Source organism: Neophocaena asiaeorientalis, unplaced genomic scaffold (genome assembly GCF_003031525.2).
Source record: "Neophocaena asiaeorientalis asiaeorientalis breed wild unplaced genomic scaffold, Neophocaena_asiaeorientalis_V1.1 scaffold148, whole genome shotgun sequence".
Classification (NCBI taxonomy): domain Eukaryota; kingdom Metazoa; phylum Chordata; class Mammalia; order Artiodactyla; family Phocoenidae; genus Neophocaena; species Neophocaena asiaeorientalis.
The window spans coordinates 46,959-71,883 of NW_020174050.1; the positions used below are offsets into that span (position 1 = coordinate 46,959).

Here is a 24,925-nt window from a genome sequence, read left to right on the forward strand (position 1 = left end):
TACAAACTCACAGCTCATGAAAGGGTAAAATTTTTCATCATAGAAACTAGAGAAATCAACTGGACTTTGCATATTGTCTCACCTGTACATTTTGCCTAGTGAAGAAAAAGGTAACAGAAATGACCATGTTTCAAATAGAGCATTCTTTTTTTTCAAGTACCACCTTGTCTCAAAAAGAAAAAAAAAGAGTGAAAGAATAACACTATTTTGTTGTTTCAGGTAGTAATTTGAACATGAAGGCCAGGATTCTCCTGTTTTGTCTTCTAGGATCAACTCTGTCATCACCAGTAAGTGCAAAATATATATTTTATGAACCAACCAGCCTGAGCTGCACCTCTCTCTCTACTTGCCCTCTGCTAAAACTGCTCCGTGACCCATTCCTTTAGTTTCCTGTTTTTATTTTCAAAGTTGAAAGATGATAAACTAATGAAGTATTACTGCATATTTCAATGTACTTACATTGTTCAAATACATCCAATCTATCGTGGATTGAGTGGATTAATTTTATAATAAATTAATTTTTATTATTATTTTGATTTATTTTTGAATAATAAATTATTGATTATTTGATTTATTTTGAATAATAAATTGATTTTGATTATTTTTGGCAGAGAAATAGGGTAGAAATTAGGAGAAAAAGGAATGCTTTAGATTATGTCTGCTCAAAGTGGATAATGATTCTACTTCCAAAAAGAAGTTAAGATTTTCTTGCCAACTAATTATTTTCTCATGACCAAAGATGTAAACTAAAACATTCTGATTTTTCTAATTGGAAGCATGAAACATCTAGATTGTATAAACTCTAAAATGTCTACCAAATCATGCAATAGTAAGGGAATATTAGAAAGCAGTCAATATTTTTTACTTAGAACATTTCATCACAAAACCTGTTCATATATAACAGTTTTTTGAACAAAAAAGAGCACTAGTATTCAAACGTGTATTCCAACTGTCCTTCAATACTTTATAGACATAATATGGGTGGTTTGGGTCTCTAAGTTACTTTCCCTTTGTTTGAGATGCTTCAGTGTGGACAATAAGAAAAAATTTTTTAATATTTACTATGAATTAGCAGAACAAAAAGAAACAATTCTCAGTTAGGCCTCAAGCTCACTTAACACACTTCCTTACTCATCCATACAATCAGCAAATATTTACTGAAAACTCTCTGTATACCATATATTGTGCTAGTTCCTGAAGATACAACGGTAAGAAAAAAAGGCATGATCCTTCATGGTGTTTACAAGGGCTATAGATACAAAAAAATATTTTTAATGTTAAATTATAAATTATAACCATGATTAGTTCTATGAAGGACCTGAACAGGGTGATCTTGGGGGAAGGGGATGGAACAAAACATGAATAACCAACCTCCTTCTTATTTCATTGCAAATATACATTTGTCGGGCTTCCCTGGTGGTGCAGTGGTTGAGAGTTCCCCTGCCTATGCAGGGGACACAGGTTCGTGCCCCAGTCCAGGAAGATCCCACATGCCACAGAGCTGCTAGGTCCGTGAGCCATGGCCGCTGAGCCTGCACATCCAGAGCCTGTGCTCCGCAATGGGAGAGGCCACAACAGTGAGAGGCCCGCGTACCGCAAAAACAAAAACAAAAACAAATATACATTTGTCCTTTAAAGAAGTTGTCTACAAAAATGTGATGTTTAAACAAGGTAAATTAGGAAGTTAAATTCTTTGTAAAACATGGATTTTGCGCTTCACCAAAGAAGTTTGTCAAAAGGTTCTTCTAAATAAGGTGTCTCTAGTGAATTTAAATTACTATAAAATTTGTAAAGACTCAAGACAAATACAACTTTCCTGGAGCACAGCTATCATTCAAAGCAGACTGAGGAGTGCTGTGTAGGTTAATGCAGATTGGGAGCGCAGTTAGAAACAGTGGTGCAGGGAATGTGGGAAGTAACATTAAAATGTCTATTAGGTATAGTATTGGTATTTATTAAATAAAACTCGGGACACATAGACAAGGTTTTTAAAAATGATTTGTACACGAATTTATTGAATTATCATAAAGGTATATAAAATGAATCGAACACTTAAAGCAGCCTAGCAATTGTTTTCAGTAAATCAAAAGTTTGGGAATAGGGTACACATTGGAGATGGGACAGGTTGCGTACTCAGAAGAATAGTCAGGCTAGGCCTCAAAAAGAAGCTGAGCTCGAGCAACAACATGAAGCTGGTGAGAAAGTGAGCCAACGATGAGGGAAAAAGCATTCCAGACAGAGGGAACAGGTGAAGATGAGGCTCTGAGGCAAGAAGCAGACTTAAGTGTCCCAGAGACAGCAAGGAGCCTAAATAACAGTAGGAGAGTGAACAAGAGAAAATCAGGTAGGATTGAAGGTCAGAGAGGCACTGGGGGCCCAGGGCCTGAGGGCATTTTAGGCCATTGTATTGTCCCTGGCTGAAAAAGAAGTCAAGCCACGGATTGAACAAAGACATAAACACACCAGACTGTTGTTTTAAAAGGATCCCTCTGACTGCCATGCTGACAGTGGATTGTAGTGGATGAAAACACATTTGCAGAATTTATACTTACATAATCTTAAGGCTTAAATGGACTGCTAAGGACAGATAGTGCCAATCTTACCTCTTACAACTGAGAGAAAAGACCAAAGTGAAATCAAGAGTCATTGGTAGCTCCAGGATATATCCAAGTGATCCAAGGGTTAATGTAGTGCTGGGGGGCCCACAGCACACTGCCCTTGGGGATGCAGCCAAGAGCAAATGCCAACCAGAGTCAACCTGGCCAGAGAGCTTCCACCTGAATGCAGATGGAATACAAAGAAAAACAAATAGAAGGATTCATTTATTCAAGGACTAAAAGCACTTGCAGGGATCCTAGTTCAGGCTCTGCAACTCAAAATATCACCTTGGGAGGTGACACTGCTTCTCACTTCCCTCTTCTATAAAACAATACAACTAGATCATATGGATTCAAGGAGATTTTTACCCCTAAAATTCAGTTATTCTTAATACACTAGGAAAATACCTTGGCCAGGAAGGGGACAGAATTTCCATTACAAGAAGTGACTTGTCAGGCACGAGGTAAAATTAGGAAGCTTTGTGAAAATGCAGTAGAAATCATGGCAGCTTACCTTCAAGCTTTGGGAAAAAGCAAATGTGTATAGAGCTAAGGTGTGGACTATATATTTCATGTCCTGGAAAAGGAGGAAAGCACTTTCAGAAAAGAAATGGGAACCTAGGAACTACCTCCAGAAATCCACGTGCCCTACCTCACCCTCTGTCCCTCCCCAGAGCACCCCTCCTGATCTGGCACTTTTCTGCTCCACAATTCCATCTCCTGTCATGCACAAAATGTTCCACGGAGTTAAAACTGCTCCAAAACACACAGAGGCTAAAGACAGATGTTTTTGCATTTGGGTCAACTTGTTACCTCCTGGAAATAAATGGATGCAAAACCTCAAACACATCCCTGCTTCTGCAAAAATTTGTTATCACATATGCAGCTCAACCCTGCTTTGGTAGTTCCTCCACCAAAGCTTGTTCCAGGTCAGGCAACACTGCTAAACCAACAGCAGCCAAATCAGGTAAGAGTCCTACAATGGGGAACATTTAGAGATCAGCAAAGGAAACATGTTAAGACTAGTGGATTTAAAATCAAGATTCAGCCAAAGTCTCATGACTGAGCAACAGAGAGAAAAGCTTTATTTGGGGGAAAATAAAAACAAGAAAGTACTTGCTTTCAAAACTTTGAGCAAGAAAAGCAACACATCTTCATTCTTTTTCCTTTTGTCTGAATAATAATTTGGTTTAGCAACCAAATCTAGTAAATTCTGAAAAACAATAGCTACACCTATTGAAACAGCTTGGTCATCTATGCCCTTGAAGTACTGTGACTTAATCATGTATGGGATTTGCCAGAACTAGCAGGGATTAAGAAGTAATCTATAAAAATAATTGCAGATTTCCTCGTGGTTTTCTTAAATTTCATTGTTGCTGATGAGCTGATGTGTTACTGTAAAATCTGTCTTTGAAACATATTTAAGTACATATGAAAACTGCATGGTCTCCTGGCTACCCACCCCCTTCTTCCCACCCTTCCTCTGTTCAAAAGGACCTCTCCTTACCTACGCCTAGACTTTGTGAAATAGTACAATAATACCAGTCTAAAGTTCTCTTTTTGGTCTATGGACATTATACAATACTCATGTCAGTAGCTGACCTCCCTCCTTAAGGAACTAGAAGCTCTGGGGACCTTCTTTGAAAAATAATACAAAGTTAGATATGTAAAATTAGTTACTAAAGTGAATAATTTATAACTAGATAAGAAATAATAGTAAATTACATATTTTTAAGTTGATAAATACCTTAAACTTGACACATTGCTAGAGTGCCTCCTAGGGCCACGGAAGGGGGCAATGTTAGTGAGAGGCCCTGAAGCTTTACCTTCGTGGTAAATCCACCTGTGACTGGAGTATAGGTTACTTGAGGATATCCTCCACTGACAGCACTGTAAAACCAGACAACCTCTTGTCTCACACATCAATTTCAATGCCCTGCAGGTCTTCCCTTCTTTAAGTCTAATTCCATTGACACAGACGCTCACACTGGGGTCAGACCTGCAACTGGTAAGTACTCTTTTTTATCATTTTAATATCCATTGTTAAATAAAAATAATACCTAATGTGGAGGGTATGTGTGTGTGTGTGTATCCATAGATGTACACATGCACACATATTTATTGTAGTGACAGAGGAAAGTCAAAGAGAGTTGAATGCTATTCAATACATCATTAGAAAATTTTCTTAGCAAGAGAATCTCTAAAGGAATTAATCTAATTCTTAGGTCTTTAGTTCTTCTCACCTCCTCTCCGAGCTCCCCTCCTCATTCCTCTGACACATCTTCCTCATGGCCCACACAACATCCACATACACACACAAACACTATGACTACTCTCATTGCCCCAAAAACAAGAGCAAACAAGAAAGGGTAGAAATATCTACATTCTTTTCATAGAATATCTGTATAGTTTAATCTGTTTGGGGGATAAAATAATGTTTCTTTCCTGCTTAAAATGGTTTTTTTCACTGGTCTGATTTAAATATAGTACTAGACCATATTCAGACTAGATACTTTATTCTGAGCCTCACAATTTTCATGGGGATACCTACGAAGGAACTCAGTCCTTCATAAGAAAGTCATCAGAAAAATTCCAGGAACCCTTGCTGTTACAGCCAAAAAGGGAAGGCAAATATAGAATCATTTAAGTAATCCTCAGGAGAATGGGTTAAATGCCAAAGAAAACCTTAATATGAGAAAATTAGTCCTGGACTTGATTGTTGTACTAGTAGACTAAACAAGTCTTTGAACTTCATTTCTATATCTAATTCCAAATGCAGTGTAGTGTACTATATATTTGCATAGCAAATCCTCCCTTTTACATTTATTAAATATGAATTCAGGTCCTGGATGTTTGAACTGAAACAACACAATGAAAATCTTCCTCGTTGCTCTACAGCTAAATCCTGCTGCAGGGATAGCATCTGGTACCCAGACCCTCCCACTGACCCTGGGGGGATTGAAGGTACAGCAGCAGCTGCAACAAGTGAGTTCAAAGACCTACTAAGTTTAAAAATGGGGAGCATTTTCCCTCAGGTGAAAGCCTAAAGGGGAAGAAGGAATATATTCAAGGTTCTTTAAAGTTCTACCCTGATAATTTGCAGAGGGATGTCCTACTAAATTTAAAGCAGTCTTTGGCAATTTGGTTCTTGCTGAAATCCCATGAGAAAACAGCATGCTGCCCCATAACCTCTCTAGAATACATTTGTAATAGGTAACAGGAAATGTGAAGAGTTGGGGAAGATCGAGAAGTAAAGAATAAACGGGGGGATTGAGAGGTATCAGGATTCTTCTCCAGCTTGCTCTGTTTCTATTGAAGACCTTCTGGGTGACCAAAATCATTCCAAAGAAAAAATAAGAGATGGATAAAGTTTATTTCCAGCAAATCTAATCTCATCCTTTTTGTGTGCTTTTTTCATGACTCCTCTCGAGTCCCCAAGTGTTCTCTTGTTCCTTCTCTCCTGCCATCATTATGTGCTTTCAGGAAAACCCCCGAAAAAACCCTCACATGAAGATATAAATGACATACTTAGGACATCACCTCTTTCCAAAGTGTTTGCATTTTAACTGCAAAGTCCAAATTTTGTCTTCTTGGAACTTCTCTAAATAGTTAAATTACTCTAGAGAAATATATAATGATCCCTTTATGACTAAATTGGTTACTGTTAACTAATTCTCCCTAACACATGACCTCAGCCCCTATCATTCCCACGTAATGGTCTAATTTTTTGTAGAAGCTTTCTTGATTATTACATACATAGTATATGTTAACTATAGAGAATTTAGAAAACACAGATAATGAAAAAGAAAAAATAAAATTTACCCATAAGCCTACCAGCCAGAATTAAACACTGTCAACATTCTAGGTTATGTCCTTCCACTCTTTTTCTATTCATATAAGTACACTTTTTAAAGACAATATGTTCTTACGATATCTGATGCTCTATAATCTAATTTTTTCACTTAATACATTTTGAATAGTCTTTCCTATATTTTGAATATTCACTTATAACATTGTGAATCACTTATAACATTGTTTTTAATGATTGCTAGTATTCCATCATATTGCAAAAATTGGGGTTTTTTTCCAACATTTTTGCTGCTATAAACAATTCTACAGTGAACATCCTTTGACTAAGTCTTTGACCACTTCAGTGATTATTTCTTTAAGACCAGTTCTTAGGAATAGAATTTGTGGGTCCAAAGATATTCAGAACTGTAAGACTTTTAATACACATTCCCAAATAATGAAGCATGACTATACCCTAACCATCTTCCTACCACTATGGACACATCCAACTTATAGTAGCAAGCTTATATTAATTAGTAATTATAATCAAAGCTGAGTTTAATTGACAAAATTAATTTAAGCTGCTCAATTTAAATTCTATATCATATGCAACTAATACTTTTTTCTGTGCCTTTTGTCCAAAATAACAACACAAGAAACTCTATACTTCTTCATTTATTCATATTTGTAAAAATATGTAACATAACTAATTTTTACATTTCTTTTTTTAATATTGATGTGTATACCTGTCTATCAGTCATTACTTATTCCTTACAGATATATTAGAGCCTTCACTCAAAGTATTTGCTGCTTATTTATATCTTAATAATAAAAGTGATCCTCAGAAAAAGACTAGAGAGAGTAGCAAATAAAATGAGAATCTCTTTACTACATGACCCTGGTGTAATCCATCTGCCAATTGCCCAGGTTCAGTTTCAATTGCTGGCCTGCTCTAACCTGGAAGTCATGCTTAGTACATCTTCATATCCACCAAAGAATATATCCACCAGAGTCAAAGGCATAAGTGGGCACTGTAGATGTTACTAAAGATTCAGTAGAGACGGTTAGACATTGCACGCTCCCAAACATGCAAAAATATAAATCAATCCTCGTTCTCTGTGAGGATTCTTCGATGTCTCTAGGCTATGCCACCACCAAGGGTCCCCACACATGCCTTCTCCTGCACAGCTCCAGTCCCTCCGACCCTGCCTCTCCCTATGTAGAGGACCTTACATCCCTGCCAGAAACCTGGGCAGCTGCCCACAGCGTTCTTTTATCTAAGGCAGGCCAGAGTGGCTAAGAGTGAACTCTAGAACCCCAAAACTTCTGGTCAAATCCCAGCTCTCCACTTACTACCTATGTGGCCAAGTTACCTAACTCTCTGTGACTCACTTTCTTCATCATATAGAATAGAGATTAATTAGAATCTACCACTAGAGCTGTTAGGATTAAATGAGTAAATCTACATAAAACATTTAGAACAGTGCCTATATATGGTACTCATTCAATACGTGTTAGCTATTATTATTTCAAACAGTATCTCTGTCAAAAACTAACAATTTTTCTCCTTGTTACATTGGTGCTACATTACTTAGTTCTTACATTTTTTACTTAGACATTTGTGGTTTCCTTTTGTGTCTTTCTGTTCCTTCCAATTTGCCTTTAAAGAAGAAATTTCAATTTTGTTTTCTCCCAAATCCTGTGTCCCTTCCCTTCAATCCACTTTTCCATTGCCACCCTGAAGATGAGTTGCTTTTGTTCAGTAGCCAGGGATCTGACAGAGAGTAAGGCTTTTTCTTAAATGTGTGTACTTTTTACCATTTGGCATTATAGGTGTTACTGTACAAACTTCTTGAGAAATAATAAAGTTAAGAGTCTTTTTATAAGACTTTCAAATCTTTTAGGTCTGGAATATTAAAAGTCCCATTTTGATAACTTTTGTGACACTCTATGAGATTCTATAGAAATAAAAATAAACCTTAAAACCTTAGTTCTTTCTGACAGACCCCATGGTTAGTTCTTAGAGTGCTAGAGCACACCAACACCTCACCCAGATCTTTCCAACTACAAATCCATAACATGTACGCAGTTCTCAGTGACCAGTGTGGTATTTCTCACTTAGCTCTAAGAACTCTGTTAGGACGAGCGTTGTTGAACAATATCAACCAAAATTTCCTTCCAGTGTTCTATTTTAATATCAAAATATCCAGGCAACCATTATGAGACTTAGTACACATGTTTCAAGAAATCTTGATATTTTAAAATATCCATTACATGTTTTAATGTATCTTCTGAGATGTCATATAAAAGAAACACATGGATTTTATCAATATGATTGCTTGGAATAATTTTAGGTTTGGGGATAGCTTGAAATCAAAGTTATTTTTTGTTCATCCAATTTACTAACTTCTACCTTTTACATGTGCTGCTTTGGACTGGTTTCTAAATCTCTGGGTCTAATCTTCTTTTTACAAACTGGATGAGTTCCAATTCCCATCCTGCTCTGTGAGTCCATATATATGATCATAGATGATACATTAAACAAATATCTATTCAGTAAATATTGTATGCTTTTTTAAAGTCTCAATATTTGTATCACTACCAGAACTTACCTTTTAGTATATTTTTTCCTACGTCTTTCACTCTTTTTTCAGGTGTTACCAGTTATTGTAGCACACCTTGGACCCCAGGTAGGATTATTTTGTAAAATGATTTTTATTTTAAATCATCTTAGTGTGAAATATTTCATCCTATCTCAATTCACCAGATAGTTGCCAAGTTTCCTATTTACTTTGCACTGTATGGGCACTGATAATAACAAGAATAATTATTGAGCACTTACTATGTGCCAGGCACTGTTCTAGTACTTTTTATTTATTATGTACTATCTCATCTAATTTTCAAAACAATCTTTTATAGACAATATTTTTATTTCTAATGTGAAGATGAGTAACTGGCAATACTTACAGTTAGTTATTTATTTACAATCACACAGTTAGTAAATGTCACAGATGAAGCAACCAGTCAATCCTTTAAACCACACTGTTAAGAAAATATTAACTTAATGGGCTGATCTAATAATTAATGATTTGGGGGATTTTTATCTCAAATGTATTTATTAACTATATATCTTTTCCCTAAAAATGACACACTTTCCTCTCTCTCTATTTTCCTTTGTGAAAGGTAATTCTTGAGATCACTGATAAAATTACCAAGACCCAAGATCAAATATGAACATCAGATGGCAGCTTTTACTTCTAAAAGCAGAATCAAATATAAAATTCATATTAAATCTTAATTCCACATATGGGAACACATTCCAAGGAAATAATCTGAAATACAGCTAAGGTTTATTTACAAATAAATTCATCAAAATAATTTTATGGTAGAGAAGAATATTAGGTGCAACTTACATTTAAACAAAAGGAAAATTATTACATAAACTGTACAACATAAAAGCAAATACTTTGTGACCATTCAAAATTATATTTATTAAAATTTGTTGGTAATGTGGTTAAATGATTGCTGCGTAGTTAAAAGAAAAGGTAAGACACATTGTGAAAATTACATGACTTCTAGTATGTAAAAAAGAAATGTTTGAAAAATATCTGCAAGAAAAAATATCACATTCTGCATGACGGAATTATTTTTATTGCTTTCTGCATCTTCCAAGTCTCCCCTCATGTGCATCTATTACCTAATTATAGAAAACATGTAACTTCTGTAATGCAGAAGACCTCCCATCACTCAAATAATAAACGTTAGTAGTTCAATGTCATGTGCTAACTTGAGTTTTGTGATACAAATCACAAAGGCAGTTTAAATTATTGTTGAAAATAAATACATATCTCTTTATAATATTTATAACTATTTTAAGTTTTTAAGTTATTATAATATATATAATATATATATTGCCTCAAATATATTAAACCTTGCCTCAAATATATTAAAAATCTGTCTAATAACTTGTGCTATTTTCTTTTTAGGGTGCTATCCTAAGCTCAGAGGAATTGGTAAAAAGACAAATTAATTACTAGTATTTCAAATTCCTTTCACTGCTACCACAATGCTGTTTTCTATCATCATATAGCCACTTTTGACCACAACCCCTAAATCTGGTGTATACTATCATAAACTGAACACTTTTATAGGTCCTCACATTAGGTTAGCTTTTGTCTAGCTGGGGATTTCATCATCCTTCTCCAGCTACTTGTCCCCATTAGTTTGACTTAGCTTTTGTTTTCCACATATTGATGTCAGATTCAGTTCTATCCAGAAAGCCAATTCATAGTTTTAAACTTTGTATTGATTAAAATGTAAGATTGTAAGTTACTGAAATGCATGCAGATTTAGAATAATATACATATTGATATTTAGTGAGGAAGGATTAATTTTTTGACTTAGATGTTTAATGTTTATAGAAAATTTTATTATTTTTCTAGCATCTTATGGTGATGAATGAACTCTTCTCTATACATATGAATAACTAGAGGGCTGACCCTAAATAAAACTCATAGTACCATTACTAGGCATTTCTATGCATTTCCGCATAAGTCATTTTCATAGAAAAAATATTTGAATTAATATGGTACCTAAACATGACACTGAAGTAAAGAGTTGAGGCAATATCTGGGAAGATAGTTTTTAAACCTCTATTATTAAAAAGGGATTTGCTGTCCATAAATAAAATCAAGTAACAGGGCTAGACTGTCCATAAGTAAAATCAAGTAACAGGGCTGTTTTGCCAACACTGATACATGAATACCCACATCAACCAGTTATTGACCCGATTCTATAAAATAGGCACCTTAGTAGATTTTTTTACATGTGTTGCCTTTAATCCTCACCAGATTACAAAGTAGAGTAGAGATACCAACTTTATATAAAAAGAAACTGAGGCTCAGAAAGCTTAAGCAAATTAGGTCCGAAGGTCAAAAAAATAAAAGTAAATCCAGATTGAAAACCATTTTTCTATCCACTATACTAGTGGATAGAAAAATGGTTTTCTTTTTCTTTTTTTTCTTTTCTTGGTGAAACTCACAGTAACAGCTATATTTTTTATGTAACTAACACACACACATGTTTTATGAACAAATATTTACCCTTAGTATATATAGTGCACTGGTAATTTATAGTCTATTATTTTTGCCTTATTTTTTAATGATGGGCACCACTCACCTTTATTTTATTTATTTATTTATTTATTTAGCTGCATTGGGTCTTCGTTGCTGCACGGGCTTTCTCTACTTATGGCGAGTGGGGGCTACTCTTTGTTGCGATGCGTGGGCTTCTCATTGTGCTGGCTTCTGTTGATGCAGTGCATGGGCTCTAGGCACACGGGTTTCAGTAGTTGTGGCACGTGGGCTCAGTAGTTGTGGCTTGAGGACTCTAGAGCGCAAGCTCAGTAGTTGTGGTGCACGGGCTTAGTTTCTCTGCAGCATGTGGGATCTTCCTGGACCAGAGCTTGAACCTGTGTCCCCTGCATTGGCAGGCAGGTTCTTAACCACTGTACCACCAGGGAAGCCACTTTCTTTATTTCAAATGTATGAAAGTCCCAACTCCCAATTTGAAATTTTCTGTACTCTACTCCTATCTCTCACTCAGCATAAGTCTAATTCTGGTTCCAATACCTCATAAATCTAAGACAGTGTTTTCCAAACATCAGTCCTGGACCATCAAACCAGAACAACTTGGAGAGCTGGTTAAAAATGCGTATTTCTGCCTTCCAGATGGTGCTTATGCAAACTAACAATTGAGATCCACACTCAAAGAAATGGACCTGTGTCTTAATTTTGAATTCTCAATGCTTTTTATTCTGTGAGAATGCTGTCAGAACTGAGAGGTCCAAGAGAACTGGTTCTTGCCTGAACTCTCTCCAAAACCAGCTGATTTCAAATTATTACTTCTTAGGAAGAACTTTTCACAGTAATTTATTCCCAGGGGAAAACAACAACAACAAGTGTAAGTAGCAACAACATTCATTACCAGTGGGCAAATCACTGACTGTCCAAAAGAGAGAAGATCCACTGAGTAACTTCAAGGAATACACCAGTGGCTGAATTGCCAAAAGAAACGTTTCTGACTGAATATTCCAATGCCTTTGAAAAATACATCAAAAGAAACTTGAAGGGGTGAAAAGCATGAGATAAGAATTGATTAATCTACTTGAACTAATTTTTCCATTAATTTTTAGTCTCTTAAATTACTCTAAAAAGAAATATGGGCAAAGGAGAGACGATGCTTTAGGTCAATAACAGAAATGCAGCCCCCTGTAATTGTATGGATTTTCTCCCTTAGTTCTACCTCCAGATACACCTGATATGAACAAATGATGCATTATTCCTCTTCCTGTGACTGGCTTGATTCTGGCTTTCCCTTTCTGAGGAAAATGGAGCACAGCAAGGAATCCCAGTAATGAAAACAGCATCAGGCTTGGCTGGGGAGAGGGAGGCATTTCCTCTGAGGAACGCTCGATCTTTACTGTTTTTTCTGACTCTACCTCTCCATCTGTAAATCCTACCCAAACTTGCTGCCCTCAAGGAAGAAAAAGCTGGTTGACCACCTTTTAAATGTGTTCCTTTGACTTTGTTTTCTATTTCCTTCTCTCATTCCAGCCAGTGACCCCCCAAATCTTAACAGGATTTATCTTCCATCCCTTGTTTCCCGGAGCCATCCTGCCCACCAGTCAGGCTACTCCAGAGGTCCAGAATGGAATCCTTTCTGCAGGACAAGCAGGAGCAAATCCTGCCATCCGGGGAACCTCAGAGGGCCCCTTCCCAACTACCAGTGGCACAGATGATGACTTTTCAGAGACCACCCCTGTAGGCATCCAAAGGGGCATACACACCACTGAGGAAACCACCACAGGGTCACCAAAAGGTAAGTTCTCCAAGCCAGGAAAGTGCCCCAGGGCCGTGAAAGTCATCTGCAGAGTGAGAGAGGAGTTCTTTGTCTTGTCTTGACAAATACAGATCCCAGTAATATCAGGGAGCCCCCTTACTCACTCACATTTGATTCCAGCAATGTGAGGGAGTATTTTTACTGGGCTACCAACCCTATTGGATCTATCCAGAAAGAAGATATTTAATTGCTGGCATAATTTACTTTCCATGTTACGTCGGAGATGGAAATATTTGGAAACAGACAGTGTTCTCCATTTCCCATCCCCACCCCGCACCCTTCAAACACACACAGGACACAGTTAATCAATCAAGATACTCTTTTCCACTCACTAAGCATGGATGAGCCTCAGAACCTTCCTAACATAAGGAAGGTCTGAGGCTTCAGAAGGTTGCAAGCTGCCACTAGCAATAGACTAGAGCTAATGCAGTGCATGAACCCATGTGCCACTCCCCTCACATGGGACTTAAGAAATGTTGCAAAAGTCAGCTCTTCTAGTACCAACAGACAGAGATAATCATTTAACCTGTGAGGATGTCCAGACCCACATGTTCCAAATAACCAAATGGACAAAAGAATGATTTGCTATTGATACTCTTGCTCCAAAGAAAGAAATTTTGATCTCAAGTAAAAAATGTTTGAATTCAATATGCCTTTACCTACATTTAAAAAGTGTCTTTTTTTCTTCCAGGAATTTAGTAAGCTGTCTCAAATTTTTTCAACTAAGCCACCTCAAATGTGGTGATACATAAGAATCTTTTTCATTGATCATATTATGGAATAGACTGAGACATACTGGAGAGTATCAGAAGAAATTAATTCTTAGTTTACCTAAAAATTTTTTCTTGAAATTTCAGAAGATATACACTTCCTGGAGAATACTTACTTCTGAAAAAGAATACTAATTAAATGGATAAATTTATCTTTAAAATATAACATTATGCCACGTTAGACCCAGAAGATATGTATATTAAAATGTATTTTGAAACTGACTCTTTTTCTTCTTTGTGGGTGAAAGAAAGTTGGACAATTTCAGAAACTCCATTACTTCAGGATACTTAGATGGTACTCTTGGTCTAGACTTTCTTTGGAAGCAGACAATGCTGCAGTCATGGGAGTGGACATCCAGCTGTGTAAGAAGAGTTCTAATTTCCTCACAACTACCTTATGACCCACTCTATCCCATAAGAGCCACAAGTTTAATTTTTAATATTAAAATTAAAAGCAAATTATATATGTATCTAAAATATGCAGTGGAAGTCAAGAATTATAATTCATATTGTCTGTCCTCAAGTTGCTTATACACAGAGCTAGTGATTATGGCATTTAATCGTCAATTTGGTATGCCTGAGTAAGAAATGAAATTGATAAAATACCTGCTAAAGAGCTCGAGGAATCACATTCCCTGACTTCAGACTATACTACAAAGCTACAGTAATCAAAACAGCATGGTACTGGCACAAAAACAGACATACAGGTCAATGGAACAGGATAGAAAGCCCAGAAATCAACCCATGAACCTATGGTCAATTAATCTATGACAAAAGAGACAAGAATATACAATGGAGAAAGACAAGTCCTTCAATAAGTGGTGCTGGAAAAACTGGACAGCTACATGTAAAAGAATGAAATTAGAACATTCTCTAACACCATATACAAAAATAAACACAAAATGGATGGATTAAAGACCTAAATGTAAGACTGGATACTACAAAACTCTTAGAGGAAAACATAGGCAGAACACTCTTTGACATAAATTGCAGCAATATCTTTTTGGACCCACCTCCTAGAATAATGAAAATAAAAACAAAAATAAACAAATGAGACCTAATTAAACTTTAAAACTTTTGTACAAAGGAAACCATAAACAAAACAAAAAGAAAATCCACAGAATGAGAGAAAATATTCGCAAATGAAGTGACCCACAAGGAGTTAATCTCCAAAATATTCAAACAGCTCACACAGCTCTATATCAAAAAAACAAACAACCCAATCAAAAAAATGGGCAAAATATCTAAATATACATTTGTCCAAAGAAGACATGCAGGTGGCCAAAAAGCACAATAAAAGATGCTCAACATTACTAATTATTAGAGAAATGCAAATCAAAACTATAATGAGGTGTCACCTCACACAGGTCAGAATGGCCATCATCAAAAAGTCTACAAACAATAAACGCTGGAGAGGGTGTGAAGAAAAGGGAGCCCTCCTACACTGTTGGTGGGAGGTGAATTGGTATAACCACTATAGAGAACAGTATGGATGTTCCTTAAAAATCCAAAAATAGAACTATCATATGATACAGCAATCCCAGTCCTGGGCATATATCCAGAGAAAACTATAATCTGAAAAGGTACATGTACCCCAACATTCATTGCAGCAATATTTACGATAGCCAAGACATGGAAACAACCCAAATGTACATCGACAGATGAATGGAAAAAGAAGATGTGGTATATATATACAATGGAATACTACTCAGCCATAAAAAAAATGAAATAATGCTATTTGCAGCAACATGGATGGACCTGGAGATTATCATATGAAGTGAAGTAAGTTAGAGAAAGACAAATATCGTATGATATCACCTATATGTGGAATCTTAAAAAATGATACAAATGAACTTATTTATAAAACAGAAATAGACTCACAGACGTAGAATACAAACTTATGGTTAACAAAGGGGGTAATGGGGGGTAGATAAATTAAGAGTGTGGAATTAATATATACACACTACTGTATATAAAATAAACAACAAGGACCTACAATATAGCACAGGGAACTATACTCAATATCTTGTAATAACCTATAATGGAAAAGAATCTGAAAAAGAATGTATATATACACACATATATATATAACTGAATCACTTTTATACACATGAAACTAACACAACATTGTAAATTAATTATACTTCAATTTAAAAAAATAAATAAAATAAAAAATTTAAAAGTATCCACTAAAGTTGAGACTCTTGCTCTGCACGCCTAAAAGGTAGAATTTAATCTGATTTAAATTTATAACCCAGACCACTGCACTTCATTCTGAGTGGGAGGGAGTTGGAGGGATTACTATAAACTACAGTAGAGGTCCCACATAGGAAAGATATGAATAGGTTTAATAACATTCCTCATTATATTTGAGTCAGCCCCATCAGTATGGAAAAAACCTAAGTATATACCCACAAAATACGTTCCATGTTACATTTTTCAGGTGGTTAAAATTTTACTAGTGGTTAAAGATTTATTAGCCACAGTGTTTCAAATTTGCAGAGCTGAATAACATATTATGAATTGTTAAGATTTTTATAGCCAAATAAGAGTAAATTAGGATTTAATTTTCAAAAAATACTTTGCCGTTAATGTCATGTGATACTAATTAAAAGTGTTAATCAAAAGATTTCCTAGGTAACCCTCTATCAAAAATCATTCTCTCTGAGCCTCATTTTTCTTATCTGTAAAATGGGGGCAAAAACCTGTTATAAATACCCCACAAGTTTAACAAGATGATCAAAACAGGTAATACATGAAAGTGCTCTGTAAACTCCAAACCACTGTAGAAATTCATTTTGTTTACTTTCAATATCCTTCAAACCAATTAAAATTACCTGTCCTTCCAGCCCCACATCTTCTCCCTGGTTTTCCTCAATATATTTTAATTATTAGTGTAGGTATATAATTGCCAGCTAAGCCATCGAGATCAGGTGTCTTCCTGGGTATGCTACACTTGGGGGAATCTGAAAACTTCCCAAGGCTAAAGGCACACAGATGGATTTAAGGGCTCAGTTTCCACATTTACATCCGACATATGGACTTTCCTAAGATAGATCTGTCTGAGAACATGTACTACATTTCTTCCTCTCCTTTCATAGTCACTCTTTTCTCGCGTTACAGAAAAAAGACCTATGTCTCATCTGTCACTGATCTCACTGTGGAAAAGTGTTATGTCATAGAAAACCTCCAGGACACAAAACAAACAAAGAATTTCAAATACTGGTGCTGGTGTTGAGAATGACAATGGCCTTTTAATGGCCTTTTACAACTCAGGTAGTTTCTTATTCTTAGTTTTCAATGAAATTAAGTGAGGACCTACTGGAATAGGAATTTGATCATTGAAAACATTTTTTGTTTTAATGAGGTACGTGGGCCTCGTACTGTTGTGGCCTCTCCTGTTGCGGAACACAGGCTCCGGACGCACAGGCTCAGCAGCCATGGCTCATGGGCCCAGCCGCTCCACGACATGTGGGATCTTCTCAGACCGGGGCAAGAACCCATATCCCCCGCATCAGCAGGCGGACTCCCAACAATTGCACCACCAGGGAAGCCCTGAAAACATTTTTGATGGTAGAAATTAAAACTACAAAACATTAAATGTTTTCATTAATTCATTTTAAAATATCAATAACACATAAACTACATGTCAATACAAATAGCATCCTTTTTAAATTAAAAATAACTTTTTTAATTTGACGAGAATGCTCAATTTAATTAACAAAATTTAGTGAGAAGAATGGTTTTATCTTTGAACTCTCATGTCTGACTTAATAGAAGATGTTAGGATTCTCTTATCTGCTTCTGCATTCAATCTTCATCTGTCACAATATCACATATGTAGCTGCTGGAAAATTCTACTGTATATTCTTCATAGAATGAGAATGACAAAGGAAAATGAAATCTTTATATTATTATGAAAATAGTTTTATCTCACTGACCTATCAAAAGAATCTCAGGTCCATTTACATGGAATTTTAGAAAATGCGAAGTTATAGTGACAGAAAACAGATCAGTGGCCACCTGGGGCAAGGGTCGGTGGAAGGATCGATACAATGGTTGCTCGGGTAAAGTTTTTATGGTGATGGAAACATCTGTATCTTGAGTGTGGTCATGTTTCCAGGAGTATATGCAGTCACTAAAATTTTATCAAACTTTGCAAAAAAAAAAAAGATCTCAGGGACCCCCAAGAATCCTCACCAAATTTTGAGAATAACTTTGAATGATGTTGCATTCACATTTTTTAATCCTCTCCCTAGTTATATATTGAAAATGGCATAGTGATCTACCACATGTGTGTGACTTTACACACAGACATTCTCGTTGCTTATTGTACTGCTAGTCTGTGCCCTACACACACAGTAACTCTGATAAAATCAAATTTATTCAATTCCCACCAAAAAAGAAAAAAGCTATAGTAAATATATAATAGTATGTGCTGCAATATCAAATATATTCCTGGCAGAAAACATCTTCCCTTTAAAGGAGGCATCAGTGAAAACTGAAAATTCTGCTTCCAATTTTACAGTCTGGTAGAATTTTACACAGACTAGTTTCTGACTTCAAACATTACAGACCTTTTTTCTCTTTCATTACTCATACTTCTGCTGCCAAGCACCACAAGACAAGTTCATGTGGCAAGGCCAACTTTCGCCTTTCACTTTGGTGTCCCAACACTGAAACTTTGAGACAGTAGGGGGTAGGAGTATTCCTGAAGCCATTTCTAAAGTGGCAACTTATTCACAAGCCACATACATATAGCCCACTAAAACCAAATTCAATATCTCCCCAATTCAACCTTTCTGAGGCAGATCTTGAAAATGCCTGTGATAACCCCAATGCCATTGACACAAAGTATGATGAAAGAAAAGTCAACATGGAGAGAAACAGATGTCTTCACTGGTTGTGATTAAAATATCTTACATTTTCAAGAGTTACAAATATAAAACCCCACAAACACACACTCTCAGGGCTCGGGAAGGAGCCTGTGTGAGTGAAAGTCGCTGCAGCTTAAACTTAAACTTTATTGGCTTTATAATTAATCTGTCTCTGCCTCACCACTTTTACTCAGTTGTATTTGCCCTTTCTTCCTCTGTATTTTGTGTTATTTTTGCAATAATCCTATTTATGTCCTTATTGTAAAGCAAAAATTTCATAATAACACCTCCCATGTTCTAGGTGACAAGTTCTGCTTGGAGTACAAAGCAAAGGGAAATAATATATACTGACAGCATTCTATGAAAGAAGTGCAAAATATTTTTGGAAAATAGAACTCTAACTTACTCTTGGTAAGGTAATGGATACCAAACTCTAGAGAGAAATGCCGTCCAATAGAAATACAACATGAATCACATATGTAATTTAAAATGTTCTAGTAGCCACATGAAAAGGTAAAAAGAAGTAGGTGAAGTTAATTTTAATAATATATTTTATTTAACCATATATATATATATATATAATATTATACCCTGGACATACATATAATACAAACAATTTATGATCTTGGGGCTTCCCTGGTGGTGCAGAGGTCAAGAATTCACCTGCCAATGCAAGGGACATGGGTTCGAGCCCTGGTCCTGGAAGATCTCACATGCCGTGGAGCAACTAAGCCCATGTGCCACAACTATTGAGCCCGCATGCTACAACTACTGAAGCCTGCGTGCCTAGAGCCTGTGCTCTGCAACAAGGGAAGCAACAGCAAAGAGAAGCCCACGCACTGCAACGAAGAGTAGCCCCCACTCGCCACAACTAGAGAAAGCCCACGTACAGCAACAAAGACACAGTGCAGCCAAAAATAAATTAATTAATTATTATTTTTTTCTTTTTTGGTTACTAAATCTTTGGAACTAGATGTGTGTTTCAATTTGCATCTCAATTTAAACTACTAGCCACATTTCAAGTGCTTAATAGCCACATTTGGCTAGTGGTTACCATACTGGATAGTGCATGCCTAAATATAATGGAAGAGCCACAGGGTTAAAAGTAACACCCCTATTTTAACAACAGGAAAATCTAAAGCTTGGTATAAGTAACATCTCCAAGGTCACTCAGGAGCTAACATTTGGTGGAGATGGAGTTTGAACATGGGTTTGCATAACAAGTTATAAAGTTGAAAGAAACTTTTCTAAATTACCAAAAATAAAAATCAAATTTAATCAATAGTGTTAGAGAAAAGACCAGATCATAAAATAATATAAATCATTGTAAGATGAAGAGAAAGAAGAGAATCTAGACATTGACCTTTCACAAAAATTAACTCAAAATGGCTCATAGACCTAAATGTAATATGCAAAAATAAAGATCCCTAGAATACACAGAAAGAATATCTACATGACCTTAGATTTGGAGATGACTCTTTAGATACAATATCAAAAGTACTCTCCATGAAAGAAAAAATGGTAAGTTAAAGTTAAATTTTTCTGCTCTGCCAAAGATAGGGGTAAGAGAATTTTTAAAAAGCCATAGACTGGGAGAAAATCTTAGCAAAACATATATCTGATAAAGGACTGGTATCCAAAATATACAAAGAACTCATAAAATTCAACAATAAGAAAACAAGCAACCCAATTTTTTGAATGGGCAAGAAATCTGAACAGACACCAAAAAAAAAAAAAAACCCATACAGATGGCAATTATTTGGAATATGGGAAAACAATGCTCAACATCATATGTCAGCATGATATTGTAAATTCATAAACAATGAGATACAACTGAATATCTATTAGAAAGGTTAAAATTCACACACTGGTAAAACCAAATGCAGGTAAGGATGTGGAGCAACGGGAACTCTCATCCATTGCTGGTAGAAATGCAAAATGGTACAGCTACTTTGGAAGACAGTTTGGCAGTTTCTTACAAAACTTAAAATACTCTTAGCCACATAATCCAGGATTGCACTCCTTAGTATTTACCCAAATGAGTTGAAAACTTACGTTTACACAAGAATCTGCATAAAAATGTTTATAGCAACTTTAGTCATAATTGCCAAACTTGGAAGCAAACAAGATGTCTTTCAATAGCTCAATGGATAAACAAACTGTGGTACAACATACAGTGGAATATTATTCTGCTAGCAAGCCACAGAAAGTCATAAAGTAATCTTAAATGCATATTACTAAGCAAAAGAAGCCAATCTGCTAGATACACACTGTATGATTCCAGCTGGATGGCATTTTGGAAAAGGCAAAACTGGAGACAGTAAAATGATCAGTGGCTGCCAGAGTTTTGGGAGAAGGGAAGGATGGACAGGTGAAGCACAGAGGATTTTTAGGGCAATGAAACTATTGTGTATGATACTGAGATGGTAGGTACACATCATTACACATTTGTAAAACCCACATAATATACAACATAAAGAGTGAACCCTAATGTAAACTATGGGATTTAGTTAATAAAAATGTGTCATTATTGGATCATCAATAGTGACAAACGTACCACACTAATGCAAGCTGTTAACAATAAGATTAACTATGCAGGAGATGAAAAGGGGATAAAAGGGAACTCTCTGTACTTTCTGCTCAATTTTTCTGTAAACCTAAAACTGATTTTTTTTTTTTTTTTTTGCGGTACACGGGCCTCTCACTGTTGTGGTCTCTCCTCTTGCAGAGCACAGGCTCCAGACGCGCAAGCTCATCGGCCATGGCTCACAGGCCCAGCCGCTCCGCGACATGTGGGATCTTCCCGGACCGGGGCATGAACCCGTGTCCCGTGCATTGGCAGGCAGACTCTCAACCACTGCGCCACCAGGGAAGCCCTAAAACTGATTTTTTAAAGTATTAATTTTTTAAAATATATCCAAAAAATTACTGGTTAGTATTTTAAAATATTAGCCCACAATGTTTGCAAATTGATATGGTTTGCTAGAAATGATGACTAAGAGATAGAAAATATCACCCCCTAGTGGCCCTGAGAAAGAAAACTACAAGTAATGAACCAGCTAGAGTCAAAGAAAAAGCAGCAAGTGTCCCTTTTGTGGGACAAGATACTTCTAAAAACAAATTACGTCTCAAATATTATAACTATACATAAATCCAAGTAAGAACTCAAGTATTCAGGAGGAAGGGTGATTAAGGACAACATTTAAGGAAAATCAGAGAGTGTATGAGCAAAGTATCAATATATAAGTGACTGATGCCTTATAATACCATGGGAGTGATGTGGAAAGAAGGAAACCAAACTCTACAACTCCTTCAACTGTCTAAGTATTCCTTGGGTAAGAAGGCCTCGGCAGGCCAGGAAACAAAGTCACACTAAAGGGCCATAAAAATGCAGGTCCATCCTCCAGTAAAATATTGGCAGACCTGACCAGCAGATGTAAGATATAAGATCTAAGATGTAAGAAGCTGCATTCAAGAAACTCAAGGGGACTAAGCAAACACAAGTTGAACTTTTAATGATTAATATAGTTAAAACTTTAAATTTGTTAAACTAAAACAGGTTACCATATACCCAATACAAAATGGGTCATGACAGATCTTAGACCAACACGTAGGACAAATAATTGCAACAATTATTCACTTCAGAATAAAATTTAAAAGAACAGCTAATTTGAATTAAACTTCCTTTAAACTGCAAGAAGACATTACATATAAGAACATCTCAACAAGTATTGTACTTATGTCCCTTACAGAATCTATCAAATATTTTTAGGACCCAAAGATCCTGCCATTTTATTTGTGTCCCTATATAACTGAGAATACAATTGAGAAGTCATAGACTAGAAATCATAGAAGGAAGATAGCACATATGAGAGCACTTTCTATGCAGATAAACACACTGCCCTCCCACTACCATTCTAGGTGAATTCCACTGGTGTTGTGGACAGATTCATGCTACAGATAGCATCCTCAATATTTTGAATTCAACCTCCTGGATGTCAATATATATTGCTAAGGATGTTTACTTTCACCCTACATGCTAACCTTTGGACCTATGAATTCATGAGCTCTTTATCCAAATGTATATAACATGCTGTTAAACCCCTCCATTGGTTCTCTTAATTTTGTTTATTGACATTTTCAGTTCCAGAATTTATATTTGGCTCTTTTTGAAATCTGCTACACCATATTATATAGTTTCCTGTTGCCTGTCAAAGATTTCAAGGCTTGCTTTTATCTCTTTGAATGTAGTCTTAGTTTTATCAAAGCAAGGTATAATTCTAATTATCTCGATTCCCCATCCGTTGCTTTCTATTTTCTGTTTTTCCTCTCATTCTTCCCATAGGATCTTGCCTCCTATTGAATCAGGTTATCTTTGATAATATGTCGAACTTTGTTGCTAAAAATTTTTGTAGAAACAATTAGTGCCAGAGGGTATTTTTGTTTGTTTCTGCCAGGAGCCCAGGGAAATAACAACCTGGATCATCCTAATCCAGTTTTAGAGTTTGAGATTTTTCTGGGCCCTCCAAATAACAGAAAGGCAGGCAGCAGTCCCTCGAGGGCAGCTGACTTACTTCTGTTTCACCCCTACTGGTCCCTAATCAATGGCAGGTCCAGGCCTCCCACCTTTGGTGGGCCCTGGACTCTGACTGCTGTCCCTTCAGGCTGGCCAGACTATTAAACAAACTCTTCTAGATTGGCAACTAGAATCAGCGCAAAAATGGCCCTAAATGCTGGACTGTCCTCTCTAGATTTCCATCCCCTCCTGGATCTTAGCCTAGTAATTCTACACTATCTGATTAACTCTTTGATGGTTTTAAAAATTTTGTGTGTCATTCAGTTTTTACTTGTCTTGAGCAGGAAGAATCAGTCCAAATGACTTTATCGTTACTGAAAACCAGGATTCCATTCCTGATCTTTACTCCTAACTCATTCCACAGTATCTCTGGCAGGGGGAAGATCTATGAACAATCAAAAGGTGTATGATGCTCAACGAAGTGGCCAGTCCCGACACCTGATGTGGATACTCACCCCCGAAACTAAGAGTGTGGATACTCACCCATGAAACTAGGAGTGTGGATACTCACCCCTGTTCTCAACTGAGGCTTGGGTGCTGATTCTGTTAATTTAGGAACAACCCCACATGGTGCCTCATGTCACCATATATCAAATAAGAAGTGATTATTCATTAAAAATACAATACTTCTGGAATTCTCAAAAGTTAAATGATAATGGTCCCCTTTTGTCATGAATAAAGAAAAACTGAACAAGACTCTGATATGGAAGGTGTGTGAGTATATTTGTATATGTGTATGCTAGCCTCCAAAATATTACACAAGTTATTCTGCTTACTTTGAATATGTATACATGTTTCCATTTAAAAAGTAAAACACATTATTATACCAAGACTATAAAAATATCCACTATTTTTGGAGTTGGTGCAGTTTATCAAACAATGAGACTTTCAGCCAGTCACCAGCTGATTATTATGACTTTGCTGCATTTTTTTTGCAGTATGTGGGCCTCCCACTGTTGTGGCCTCTCCCATTGCGGAGCACAGGCTCCGGACGCGCAGGCTCAACGGCCATGGCTCATGGGCCTAGCTGCTCTGCGGCATGTGAGATCTTCCCAGACCAGGGCACAAACCCATGTCCCCTGCATCGGCAGGTGGACTCTCAACCACCGCGCCACCAGGGAAGCCCACGACTTTGTTTTTTAAAGTAGAAGCAGATAGAAAAAATTTTTAATGCAGAAAATTATAAGAAAGAAAATTAGTAACTCAAATCCCACCATTCATATGTTACTAACCTTCACCCTTTGATAAATACTTTCTAGTCACGTTTTTCTGTGCATATTTTATGTATTTTTTTCAGAGTTGAGCTTATTCTGCAGTAATATATACTGTTATGTAACATGCTTTTTCCACTTAACTCTATACCATAAGTATTTTCTCCTGTCATTATTTTGCTTAAACAATTTTAATGTCTAAATT

General features: G+C 36.3%; 1 protein-coding gene across 1 annotated transcript; it reads left to right on the forward strand.

Annotated features, from left to right (window-relative positions):
• Positions 1-233: 233 nt before the first annotated feature.
• Positions 234-23,998, forward strand: AMTN (amelotin). The gene is made up of 8 exons (XM_024754092.1): positions 234-293; positions 3,484-3,564; positions 4,540-4,605; positions 5,496-5,582; positions 9,041-9,076; positions 10,373-10,399; positions 13,001-13,265; positions 23,874-23,998. The coding sequence occupies exons 1-8, from the start codon at positions 234-236 to the stop codon at positions 23,996-23,998; spliced, it is 747 nt and encodes a 248-aa protein (XP_024609860.1).
• Positions 23,999-24,925: the final 927 nt, after the last annotated feature.

Excerpts from the sequence above, each read along its gene's own strand:
- AMTN (XM_024754092.1), top strand. The coding sequence starts at position 234 with ATGAAGGCCAGGATTCTCCTGTTTTGTCTTCTAGGATCAACTCTGTCA. Across the intron at positions 9,077-10,372 it reads TAGCACACCTTGGACCCCAG|GGTGCTATCCTAAGCTCAGA; the intron begins GTAGGATTATTT and ends TTTTCTTTTTAG. Across the intron at positions 13,266-23,873 it reads CACCACAGGGTCACCAAAAG|TATCTCTGGCAGGGGGAAGA; the intron begins GTAAGTTCTCCA and ends CTCATTCCACAG.